This window comes from Chelonia mydas, chromosome 10 (assembly GCF_015237465.2).
Source record: "Chelonia mydas isolate rCheMyd1 chromosome 10, rCheMyd1.pri.v2, whole genome shotgun sequence".
NCBI lineage: Eukaryota > Metazoa > Chordata > Testudines > Cheloniidae > Chelonia > Chelonia mydas.
In genome coordinates this window covers 37,233,029-37,245,413 of record NC_051250.2, presented here as the reverse complement: position 1 = coordinate 37,245,413, position 12,385 = coordinate 37,233,029, and the positions used below count along the sequence as shown (strand labels likewise).

At 49.0% G+C, this 12,385-nt stretch overlaps 1 protein-coding gene and 1 non-coding gene across 13 annotated transcripts in view; both read right to left on the bottom strand.

Annotated features, from left to right (window-relative positions):
- LOC102944722 overlaps positions 1-12,385 on the bottom strand; it is a 38,098-nt gene that overhangs the window by 23,482 nt on the left and 2,231 nt on the right. For 9 of the 12 annotated variants that reach the window (XM_037910487.2, XM_037910491.2, XM_043523706.1 and 6 more), the window contains exons 2-4: positions 7,076-8,213; positions 3,851-4,067; positions 1,413-1,570 (exon numbers count right to left, since the gene is read on the bottom strand). In XM_037910487.2, the coding sequence (XP_037766415.1) occupies positions 1,413-1,570; positions 3,851-4,067; positions 7,076-7,955 (1,255 nt within the window). In that variant the 5' untranslated portion in view covers positions 7,956-8,213. The remainder of the gene's footprint in view (positions 1-1,412; positions 1,571-3,850; positions 4,068-7,075; positions 8,214-12,385) is intronic. The other 3 variants (XM_037910490.2, XM_043523705.1, XM_043523702.1) reach the window with 1 other exon arrangement.
- Positions 8,498-8,661, bottom strand: LOC114022605. The gene has a single exon (XR_003566644.2). It is a non-coding gene; the product is annotated as a U1 spliceosomal RNA (small nuclear RNA).

Sequence of the window (12,385 nt, the reverse complement as noted above, 5' to 3'; positions counted from 1 at the left end):
CTCTGATTTGCATAGATTCCAGGGACATAGGGTCTCAGGAAGTTCAGCCTGGAATTTGTTTGCTAGGAGGAAAGGGAGTGAGAAACCCCCTTGAAGGATGGGGGCATAAAGAACTAGATGCCACCACCAGCCATCCTCCAGCGTTAAACACACACTGCGTGAACTGCTGAACCCAAAGTCAGTGTGGCTTCCCTGGTTCCAAACACAGCTGTTTTCCCACAAATCACTGGACTTGAGTGACAGGCCTGGTGTCATCTTTCTTCTCACATCTGCACCTGGTGTATTCTCATGTGTTTCAGGAAGGTTGGCTGATCTAGGGAACTCATTAGGAAACCTTGATTCTAGTCCCAGCCTTGCACTTGACTCCCTGCATAACCTCAAGCAAGTCACTTCCCCACCCCACACCTTGTTAGTGGCTTCTTCCTTGTGAGCATAGTGGCAAGTGTCCCTGCCTGCCATGAGGGGGATCAGGTGGGGTCTGCATTTCAAAAGTTATGGAGAAAGGATGGGGTGAAGTTCTCTGGCTGGTGCTGTTCAGGAGGTAAGTCTAGACAAGGATCACAATGGTCCTTTCTGGCTTTAAAAATCTATGACTCTCTGGGCCTCAATTTCTCCAACTGTAAAGCGTGGATGACGATGCCTCCTCCCAGCCCCCAAACTTTACCTTTGTAAAGAGCTTTGCAAGGTACCCACAGAAAGCTCTATAAGTGCTTAAATGTTATTAACTCTGCGGAGTCACTTCAACTATAAGAGCTGAAGCCTCAGGCCTCCTTAATGGTGTTATCAGCTTCAGTTCTCCAGGTGGAATCTTCATTCCTGGGAAGAACACAGCAGGTTCTTTTGACTTGCAAGCAGGGCAGTTGGGCTCTGGAAGTCATTGGGCATGAAAACCACCCTTATGCAGAGTGGGTTTATGCACCAGTGATGCCCAGAGGGTTTCAGTGGGATTTCAGTGGCTCACAGGCTTAGTGCCAGCTCTCTACACAGGGGTGAGTACCACCTTTGAGAATAAACATAGGACCCCCACAATTTTCCTTTTAAGGCCCCCATTTTCTTTGGGGGGCAGGGAGCACTTCTCCCCTCCTGCTCCTGTCTGTACCCTAAGCTGGAACAATGGAGAAACAGAGCTAAACGGAGAGCTCGGTGATCATGACGCTGCACTGTAAAAGATTGGAGGCCACTTTTCATTTAGGATGAATGCCTTGTGCTAATCCTCCTGCTGCTACCGTTTTACAGATGCTCTGGTAACATCTGAGCCCCTCCCAGGATGGACAGTAGAATCTGAAGTTCTAGGTAGGCTCCTTGAAGCTTATAAGGGAGAATGTCCACCTGTTTGTCCCTTCAGGGCAGTTTGTTAGATTCTCCCTGGGGGGTCTCAGATCCAGGGAACAGATGTGGTATCTAGGACCCACCTGCTATATGGAGGCAGAGAGAGATGGACTGGCTGAAGCGGCTGCTGGGGCAGTCATTGAACTGTCCGGGTGTGGGGCTGCTGAGGGCGTAGATGGAGGAGTCCCGGGTCACGGAGCAGCAGCTGCACCGACTCATGGATATGTTACCTGGCTGGTAGCTGAAAGAGGCAGACACACAAATTAGAAGAAAATATGATGTGCAATCCAGACTGTTGGTGCTCCTGACTAAATAGCAGGGTGCCTGCACCAGGAGCGGATGCTGATGCCATATACATCTGCTTTCCCCACCCAAAATAAAGAATCAGATGGAGAGACTTCCCTTCCTCTATCACCCCTAGCCTTCTGGAAAGAAACTCAAGAGCTCTTCGGAACCTCTCGAGACAGCAGAGTGTAGTGTCTTCAACACACCCCTTCTCTTCCAGCATGCCACTGTCTACCCATTTCCTCCATTCCATTCTCCCGTCTCCAAAGGTGATGCAGCTCTACGCAGAGTCCACCAGGGAAAGGGTTTCAGTGGATGTACAGCCTGGCCAGAGTAGGGCAATTACCCATCCCTTATTTTGAAAAGTATTGAAATATATTAAAACTGACAATAAGGACATTTGAAACATTCCATTGAAGCTGAGGATAACTGCATTGTATACCTGAGGGCACTCGAAATGTACACTGGGGAGAAAAATCCATGATATGTAAAGGGAAATGGTGTTTCCCTAAAATGTCCCTTAAACAAAGCATTGTCCCTTGTTTTTCACGCGTTTTCCCTTATTTCCAGCCAACAAAGGTGGCCACCTGAGGCCAGAATGAGCTGGCCTAATAAGGTAGATGCTTGCACTGGATCTCTGAGTTTCAAGCTCAGGATGCGGTTGCTGGACAGGGTGGGAGACAATGGAACAAAAGCAGCTAAAAATTAAGATGTGGACCAGAGCCCCCAGATCAGATCCCAGGGACTAAGGATGGAGCCCAGAGTGTAAACAGCTGCACAGAGTATAGCTGCTTCGCTTCTGGAGAGTAGGGCACCTTTCTGGCTAGAGGCAGATTGTTCTGTGTGGAGGGCAGAGGACTGTGGGAGGGAGGAAAATGTCTGGAATGCCGAATTTCCCAATCAAGGGATTAAATCACAACTAGCTCTGAAGCAGTTGACTCAACAAGAGTTCCAGCTATTTTCCTCTGAATCCTCCTCCTTGCTGATGGAGAAACAGCTCTTCTCCAGCTTGGAGCTAGGGCACTGGGCTTCACTTTAAACAATTAGATGCTCCCTTTCGATCCCAGTTCCTCTGTCAATACCACAGACAAGAGGCTTTTCCGTTGTCTTCTACCTACCTGTCCACCCAACCCCATCCATTCCATTCCCTCACCCTGCTTATGCCCCACCTCACCCATTCCACCATTCGCTGCCCTAACCTTTCCAGAGACCAGGATGTGCCCATCAGTCACTTGTTACCCACGTTGATGCTTACTGACCGAGATGCACACATTTAGTCGGTGCTGTTCCTCTAGAGAGTCTCTTTCTGAATGAGAGAAGTGGATTGTGGGAAATGGGGTGGATGGTGGATCCAATCATACCAGTCATAAGATTGGCAGAAGGAGCCAATGATTTTTTGGGGGGTTGAGATGGGCCAGTGTGTTCCAGTCTAGACTTTAGATCAAGGAGGGGAGATTGGAAAGTCAAGCAGCTGGATAAAGGCTGGTGTGTGATGAGGGCACCATCAGGCTGAACGAAAAAGGGGTATACATGCAGGAGAGGCCTCCCACCTTGTTACACGTGGGTCATGGCTTGACCAGAGAAAGCTCATGCCATACAGTAAACCAATTGCTACCAGGGACTCCCCTACATACCTCTCATGGGTGACTGTCTCAGGGTGCGCACAGGTTCCCTGCCTCGTGTCCCTGTGCTGTTGTGCTTAGGCTGGTCAAAGAAGGGGTCCCAATGCCTCTTTCAGTTGTTTCACCCATGTCTTTTTATTTACAGTGCTTAGTGCAGCCCCAATTCCCCCAACACCGATCCCCACGCTGACTCTTCTCTGGGTCTTCTGGCCCCTGAGGCTTCCTGCAGTCGGTAGAGACAGAGCTGCAGTCCCCCTGCCTTCTCCCCTCACTAGCCCCCCGCTCTGAGCCTTTCCCTGGGCTTATATCTCCTCCCAGGCAACAGCCCAGCTGGCTCCACTTGGCTCAGCTGATTCCCCTGAGCCTGCCCTTGTTAGGATCTGCAGCTGAGCTCCTTGCTGAGTGTCTGGGCCCCTGCACCCGGCTGCTCTGCTGGGAAGCAGGGGAGGAACCACCCCTTCAGCAGGGCATCCAAGGGGTTTATTCCTCTGCCCTGCCAGTGACCAAGACTTTCTCAAGGGTCTGCTCATTGCTTTGGAAGAGCAAAAAAACAGTCCATTAAGCAAAAGTCCTTTCAGACCCCAGCAACCCATCCCTACTGGCTGCCTTCTCACCTGTTAGTCTCATAGGCATGTCTCCCAGGGGTCAGGATCTCCAGGAGCTCTGGGTCTGCACTCCCATTGCTCGTGTACACTAAAGCATCCAATAGGTTGGCAGCACATGCTGCTTTCCCCAGTGTGAAACTGCTGCTGTTTCCAACGTACAGGGCGATGGCTTGGAGACCAGTGCTGAGGAGAGGGCTGCTGGAGTTTGGTGGGAATGGCAGGTCAACTGCACCGCAGGGAGGAAAAAGAAAGATTGGAATAGATGCAGTGAATTAAAAACATACAAACTGGCAACAACTCAGCAGGGAACTAAGAGAGCTCAGGGTCAGCAAAGCAGCAGATCACATTATGTAGCACAGGGAGAGTTCATTTCAATTTCTAGCTCCCACTCTGACCCCACCTTTCCCTGTCATTTATACTTGCAACTTTTACAAAGAGCTTTCTTTTGGGCTGCAATATCCCATCCATCACTGTGCCCAGAGGTGGATTTTGTGGGGGAGTTTTAGCAGAGCTGGTCCAGCTGTGTGAGTTCTACTTGCATAAGGAGACAAAACTCTGCCCCTGCGTTCTGATCAGATAGTTGACATGCACAAAATTGTAAACAAGAAGTTCTGACGTGCTTTTATTCAAACTTGGCTTAATGATCAATGAGATCTGCAAAACAAGCTAAGCCTGAAAGTTGAATATACTGTAACTCACTATATACAAAGCTGTTTTAAAAAAAATCCATTTTGTATTCTATTATCGTATTTAAGTATAAACGTGTGATATAAAGTGATGATACGTTAGAGGCATAAATACAAGGGGACAGAACTAAGGTTGAAAATCCAACCTTAATTTTGATGCATTTCCTTATTTTCCTCATTGTGGCACTGACACAATTTTATTTCATTTGTTAGCTGATTGAAATTGCAGGAGGTAGAATTTTAAAAATATTTCTATAGCACTTTCAACCCAAGAATCTCAAAGTGTGAAACATTAAGGAATAAAACCTCAGTACTCCTAAGAGGCAGGGAAGTCCTGTCCCTGATTTACAGATGGTGAACAGGCATAGGGGATTGAAGTTATTGACTAGAGTCACGGCAGGACAGTGACAGGGCTGCGACCCAATTCCTGTGCTTTGGCTGCTAACTTGGGCATCCTAATAAATTGCCCTGCTGGAATTTGGCCTGGACACTATTCTATTTGTTGCTCAGCACCTTGGAAGCACTGCAGCCTAGATTTCTACAGTTGCCACTGGCCAAGATTTCAAAAGAGACTAAAGATTTTGGGTGTCTCAATTTTGGGGGGCCTCCCATGATTTTCAGAAAGTGCTAAGTACCCACTCTCTGAAAATCAGGTCCTTTGAAGGTGCCTCATTTTGGGGGCCCCCAAATCACTACTCTTTGAAAATCTTAGCTCCCCTCTCAAAAAATACAAACTAAAAAACCCCCATAAGGAGTATGGGCTAGAAGCGTTCAACATCTCACCTGAAACATGGCATCTCCACAGGCAGCACAGCATCTCCTACTGCTATCCTAGGGAACTAGTTTCATACTGACTTGAGAGCCTCTTGCTGAATTAGCAGCATTAAACATATTCCATGGGAATCTCACACCCCATCAGGCTATCCCTGCTTAGCTTGAGACAGGAGACGATCACAGCCAGAGGTAGTATAGCTTGCCAGTGAGTCTGAATCCCCTTTGCTTTTTCATAGATCTCATACCCCATTAAAGTACAGAAGGTTCTGGTGTAAATGTAAAACACTATCTTTCTGAAGGAAAACAGGGACACCATGAATGGACTGCTGACAGTTTGAATTTCAACAAGAGAAGTAGAGATTGTTTGATGTGACTAGTGTTTTAAAGAGAAATGGTCGACTTAAAAAAACCTAAAACCTTTGGTCAGAAAATGTTTTACCTGCTGTTGCTACAAGTAGGACACAGTTACTGTGGAAAAAGAGATTTCCCTTAATCTTTTTCAGTCAACTTTGTGCATTTAGCAGCACTTTTAGTCTCCTCTTTAGTCAGTTTCCACATTTGTATGAGTCTCTCTCTCAGTTGTACAGGAGAGAAACAAAATCTAAGTTCATATATAGCTTTCACTACTGCGGTATCTAGCGTCTCACATCCTTTAAGGTGCTTATCCTCCCACCACATCCTCCCTGTGAGGTAGGTCAGCACTAGTACCCTCTCTGTACACAGTGTCTCAGCTGTAAGTGGCTTGTCCAGGGTCACACAGGAAGTCTGTGGCAGAGCAGGGAATTGAGTTCCAGGCCAGCAGCCTAACCACTAAACCATCCTTATTCCCAACACACACACACACACAGACATACACAGAGACACCCACAGAGACACCAGACATGACTACAAAACCACAGTACTTGGAAGGATGATTCAGGCGAAGGACCTAAAACTACTTTTAGCTCATTTGTTTTAGATTGATTAGATTTCAAGTTGGTGTCTCTCTAAGTGATCAACCTGTTTTTTAACAAGTAGCCAGAGTTCTGGGTATCTAATGTAACTGAACTGCTTGAAATGTATATTGCAGTTTAAAAAAGTATAAATAAGGGTCCCGTATTTGTAAGAGATGACTAACCAATCCTGACACACAGAGTTACACAAGATGTGCTGCAGAGTCAGTGTCTCCACCAGCCAAATTCCTCTGTTCAGATGGCCAAGTTTAATAAGATATTTGTTCCCCATCCATTTCCCCATAGGAAATGTCAGAAGCCAGGAGAAGTTCAGATCCCAGCCCAGCCAGTCAGCATGAGCCTAGTCTGGTAACTTCACAGCTGGCTCATAAAGAGAAAAAAATGACACTGATATTATGGAAATTGGGTTTTTTTTTTATGGAGGTGGGGAAAGTACTACTTAGCCCTTACACAATGGTTGCCATTAGAGGATCTCTCAAGAAGAGGGTGTCAGCCCTGTATTATAGATGGGGAAACTGAGGTACAGAGTGGTGAAGTGACTTGCCCAAGGTCACCAGCTACAGAGCTGGGAGCAGAGCCTAGTTCACCCACCAGCACTGCTTCTCCGGAGAAAGCAAACAACACCTCCTTCCACAGTCCCCAAAATGGGATCAAACCCCTATCATGAGCTCCTTCCAAGTCTTTCACGTTTGGGGCCCCCCTCCAAGGGGGAGGGAGTGAGGAAGGTGAGTGATGATAGAAGGACAGTAAGACTCTGCTGTCCTTGCACCCATAACCCCCACTCTCAGATGTTCACAGTAGTCTGAAGAGTGGGATCCTACCTGGGGTTCTGGCTTGCGCAGGACCAATGAGAAATAGCCCCTCAGGAGAGGTTTTTCCATAAATGTCCATGAAGAAATAAACTTCTTTGGTCCATCCTTCGATCAGCACCAGAACCAAGTCCCTCAGGGCAGTGGAAGGAGGTCCCTGAAGCTCAATGAATTCTGACTCCCCAGGAGAGGTCACAGCATGGACCTCGCTGATCAGCACGGCAGAAGCATTCAGCTGGGAAGAGGGGATGCAGTGGTTATCCTTGCCTGGGGTGGGCATGGCCACTTGAAAGATCCACTGAGAACCCTCCCCATGGCACCTTTCTATTGACTCGTCTGTGGTCCTGAAGGAGGGATCCTCCAGGAAAGCATCCCTGTCGGGGGTCAGCACATTGAGCAACATGTCCGCTCTGTCATTCTTTCTAGACTTATGGACCAAGGCATCCACCAGCCCGTCACTGGTGACCCTCATGCCCTCCTGGTAGTTCCCCTTCCCATAATACAGGGCAATGGCATCAGGCCCATTCTGGATAGTGTTCTTAGGCAAGATCACGGAGGGCTGGGGTTTCACCATGGAAGACCCAACAAGAAAGAACCCTTGATTATTGGTGACTTTGCCCTGAAGGTTCAGGACTTTGTAGGCCTGGTTGCCATTACCATTGTAAAAGACCAGGTAGTAGTCATCCAAGGGGGCCTCTCGGCCGCTGGTGTGATAGAGCTCCACAAACTCAGAGGTATCTTCCCCCGGGTTGTCCGCATTGATTTCATTTATCAGGAGTGAGTGCTCTGTCTTCTGGTTCTTGATGAGATTTTGAGCAGATGCCTCACGAAGCAATATGCACATAAGCACGACGGCAGCCACCAGCTGTCCGGCTCCTGTGGCAGAGGCCATTAGCTCTCCCAAGTCCTAAAATGCTGGACTTTCTATTCCGGTTCAACTGGGCGCACACAGTACCAGGGATGGATGGAATTCTGTTCAGCAACACCGTCTCCTTGCCATGATTGGATGGTGATAAAAGACTTCAAATCAAGGCACTCACAGGAGACCCTCAGCTCTTCTGGCACCCCAAGTGTGCAGAATAAAGGGGAAATGCCACACAAATCTGCTGGAAAGGGGATCAGTAGGATGAGGGACTTCCCAACTCTGCCCCTTGAAAAGAGAGAAAAATACATAGTAAGGAAGGAGCTTGAAAAAATCCCTATGGAACTTGATGGCATTAAAGAGCTCTTTGTATCCAAAGGCATCTGCTACAAAGCTTCTCCACTGAACACCACAACAACCCACCCTTCCCTGTAGCTCTTAGAGAATGCAAGAATAAGACACTGGCAAGGGACAGTGCAGGGAAGCCCCTCGACCAGCTTTGTGTCCAGACAGCTCCACTCCAACCCCCTAGTTACCCATCAGCCTGATGAGTTTTTTTTTTTCTTTTTTTCCAGGGGACAGCGCGAACGCAGTCCCCCACTACCACAAATTATGCAGTCAAGTTTCCTGCATTTGGGGAAATCGCAGGGGTCAGCACACCCGCAGTGCAATGGATGAGCCTCACCCTGGGAAAACCACCTTCGTGATCATGGTATCTCCCCTGCCAGGTAAGTAAGCCCCAGTATTAGTTTCAGAGTAGCAGCTGTGTTAGTCTGTATTCGCAAAAAGAAAAGGAGTACTTGTGGCACCTTAGAGACCAACCAATTTATTTGAGCATAAGCTTTCGTGAGCTACAGCTCACTTCATCGGATGCAGTATTAGTGTCTTCCTCAAAGCGCCTGTGATGGGGTATACCAGACCCTCTGAGGCCTCCTCCTGGAGACCTCATGGCCCTGTCACACCCTGCCCCAAAAAAGAGCAGTGGAGAGGGTCCTCCAAGGTGTCTAGAGTGGCTGTGTCCCAGCAGCAAAGTATAAGAAGAGCTGCAGGGCCAGGGGGAGTTTGTGTGTTTTTTGTTGTTGTTGTTATTTTCTTCCCTGGAGCTGTAGGAGCATGGCTGGTGTGTGACTGGCTGATGGAGCTACAGAACCCTGGACAGGGCAGTGCTGCCAGAAGCTGGGGAGAGCGAGAAGGAGCCCTGAGCTGGTTGACGCCATTAGGACAAGACCCTAAGGTAGGGTGAAGACATGCAGAGCCACAGGGAAGTGGCCCAGAGAATTAAAGGAGCTGTGTGACATAGTTAAAGGGGCACAGCAGATGGCTCTGATCTACAGAATCCCTGGGCTGGGACCTGGAGTAGTGGGTGGGCCCAGGTCCTCCCCATCCCCCATTAGCCACTGTGGGGAAGTGGCTTGGACATTGAGGCATCCCAAAGAGGGAACTGAACTACAGTGGCCCAGCTGGGGAGCTGTAGCCAGGAAGCCCCAAGAGGGTAAAGACCGTGTCTCCAGGGAGGGAGCCCTGGGGCACTGCTGTATCCCAGAGAAGGGACAATCTGAGTGTGAAGGTGTGTGCACTTGGTCAAGGGGGTGCTCAAAAGAGGTGAGTGCACCCTGTTACAGTGCCTCAGAGCCAAAGGAGGAAGAAGAATCCTTCACCTGCAAGGCCCGTGCATCCCTTGATGACTGGCACAGACAGCTGCAGGTTCCCTGAGGTGAATGTCCATTGTGGTGCCTAGCTAAATCTTCATACTGCTCTCATTAGATATCAGTGAGCTAATCATCCCAGCCAGGGCTTTGTCAAGCCTGACCTTAAAAACTTCTAAGGAAGGAGATTCCACCACCTCCCTAGGTAACGCATTCCAGTGTTTCACCACCCTCCTAGTGAAAAAGTTTTTCCTAATATCCAACCTAAACCTCCCCCACTGCAACTGGAGACCATTACTCCTTCTTCTGTCATCAGCTACCACTGAGAACAGTCTAGATCCATCCTCTTTGGAACCCCCTTTCAGGTAGTTGAAAGCAGCTATCAAATCCCCCCTCATTCTTCTCTTCTGTAGACTAAACAATCCCAGTTCCCTCAGCCTCTGCTCATAAGTCATGTGTTCCAGTCCCCTAATCATTTTTGTTGCCCTCCGCTGGACATTTTCCAATTTTTCCACATCCTACTTGTAGTGTGGGGCCCAAAACTGGACACAGTACTCCAGATGAGGCCTCACTAATGTCAAATAGAGGGGAACGATCATGTCCCTCGATCTGCTGGCAATGCCCCTACTTATACACCCCAAAATGCCATTGGTCTTCTTGGCAACAAGGGCACACTGTTGACTCATATCCAGCTTCTCGTCCACTGTAACCCGTAGGTCCTTTTCTGCAGAACTGCTGCCTAGCCATTTGGTCCCTAGTCTGTAGCGGTGCATGGGATTCTTCTATCCTAAGTGCAGGACTCTCCACTTGTCCTTGTTGAACCTCATAGATTTCTTTTGGCCCAATCCTCTAATTTGTTTAGGTCCCTCTGTATCCTATCCCTACCCTCCAGTGTATGTACCTCTCCTCCCAGTTTAGTGTCATCTGCAAACTTGCTGAGGGTGCAATCCACGCCGTCGTCCAGATCATTAATGAAGATATTGAACAAAACTGGCCCGAGGACCGACCCTTGGGGCACTCCACTTGATACTGGCTGCCAGCTGGACATGGAGCCATTGAACACTACCCGCTGAGCCCGACAATATAGCCAGCTTTCTGTCCACCTTTCTTGCCCTGTCCTCTAAAGGTTACCAGCAGTAGCAACTTGCAGCCCATCTAAGCCTGTTGCTCCAGGGCCCTGCGCCAGGAGCCTAGCCTGGTGGCGACAACACCATCCCACTCCCACCTGGCTCAGCAGGCCACACAGGGAAGGCTGAATTCCTGAATTGTCCTGCCTCCCTCCACTTCATCTCCAGGCTTCAGAGTTCAGGAAAAGGGAAGGGGAGGGCACAGCAGGCCCAGAGCGTTTCCTTACAGCTCAGAATGGGTGTGTAAGTTTCAGTACAGCCAGAAGCTGGCTGTGTATGTTTGAGGGCACCTGATAGTAAGGCAGCTGCATAGGGCCCTTCACATGTCACCTGACACCAGGCTCCACAAAACTCAGGCTGACCCTAGTTACCTCTTTGCTCCTCCTGTCCCTGTGTTTCTAGAGCTGGTAAACCAAGTCCTCTGTTATTACAACCCCTGTGGGAGGGAGAGAGGCAAAATGAATTTCTTTGCTAACCGCCATTTCCTTTCCTTCCTCAGATTGTGTGCAACTCCTAAACTGCTTGCACTGTGTACACCATTTCATCTCTGCAAAAGGCTGCTGAATGTGGCACTGCTGTAGGTGTATCTTTCTAGCCTCAAAGGGAACAGCCAGTCCCAGCTGGTCACTCTCTGATGATGCTAATGGGGCAGATGACCGATTCTCCATGGGAAAGAGAACAGCATGGCTGTTTCTGAAACCAGCTCTAGAAATTGGAGGTGGGGAGGAACTGAAAAACGAAGACACTTAACCAGGTCAAACATTTTCCCTGCTTCACGAGGGTTTCTATTAAAAGTCACGCCATCATCTGCCTATTCCAGAGGACCTGAACTCAGTCTAGATGCGTGGGCAGGAGGCACCTGTGATAACTTCTAAACCAGGTGACATCATACACAGGCCTGGGAGCCAGACATTCTATTGGCAGCTCCCACAGTCTGAGGGACCTTGAACAAGTGACTTTCCCTCACTCCCCATTTGTACATGAGGGATAAGAACAATGGCCTGCTTCACAGCATCCTGGGAGGCTTCATTGGTTAAAGGTCAGTGGGATTTGCAAGAGGAAGGCAGAGCAAGACAAGGACTCCAGCTCTTTCTGCAGCCCACATCTACTGTGCAAACCACAGCCTGACACTGCATTGATCCATGGTGGGAGGTCACAGCAAACATTGCAACATCAGGGCATTGCAAGGCAAGCGCCAAGGCTCATGGTGATGTTGACAACCCAGGTACCCACATAGAATACATCTATGCAGCCCAAGTATGTCTATGCAGCCCAAGACAGTAAGCCTCCCAGCCTGGCTCGACACATGTAGGCTAGCGGGACTCGTGCTAGTGCTCTAAAAATAGATGTATAGACCGTGCTTTGAAGTTGCATCTTGGGCTCTGAAGTCCACCTCCCCCTTTTTCTCCCCCATCTTCAGAGCCCAAGCTCCAGCCTGCAAAATCTAGGTCTTTAGCACTTAGTATGAAAGTGAGTCAGTCAAGATGGGAGGGGAGACTCAGAGTCACAGGCTGAGTAGACATACCCCAACTAGTTAATTGCAGCTGAGAACGACTGATCAGTACAGAGCCAGCCCAGCTCAGCCAGCAGTGTGCTGTGTGCCTGCAGGGCACGAAGCTGCTAGTGGCTGGCTTCCATCCACAAAAGGAAGGATCAGCGTGGGGAGATCACCAGTGACCCACTCTGC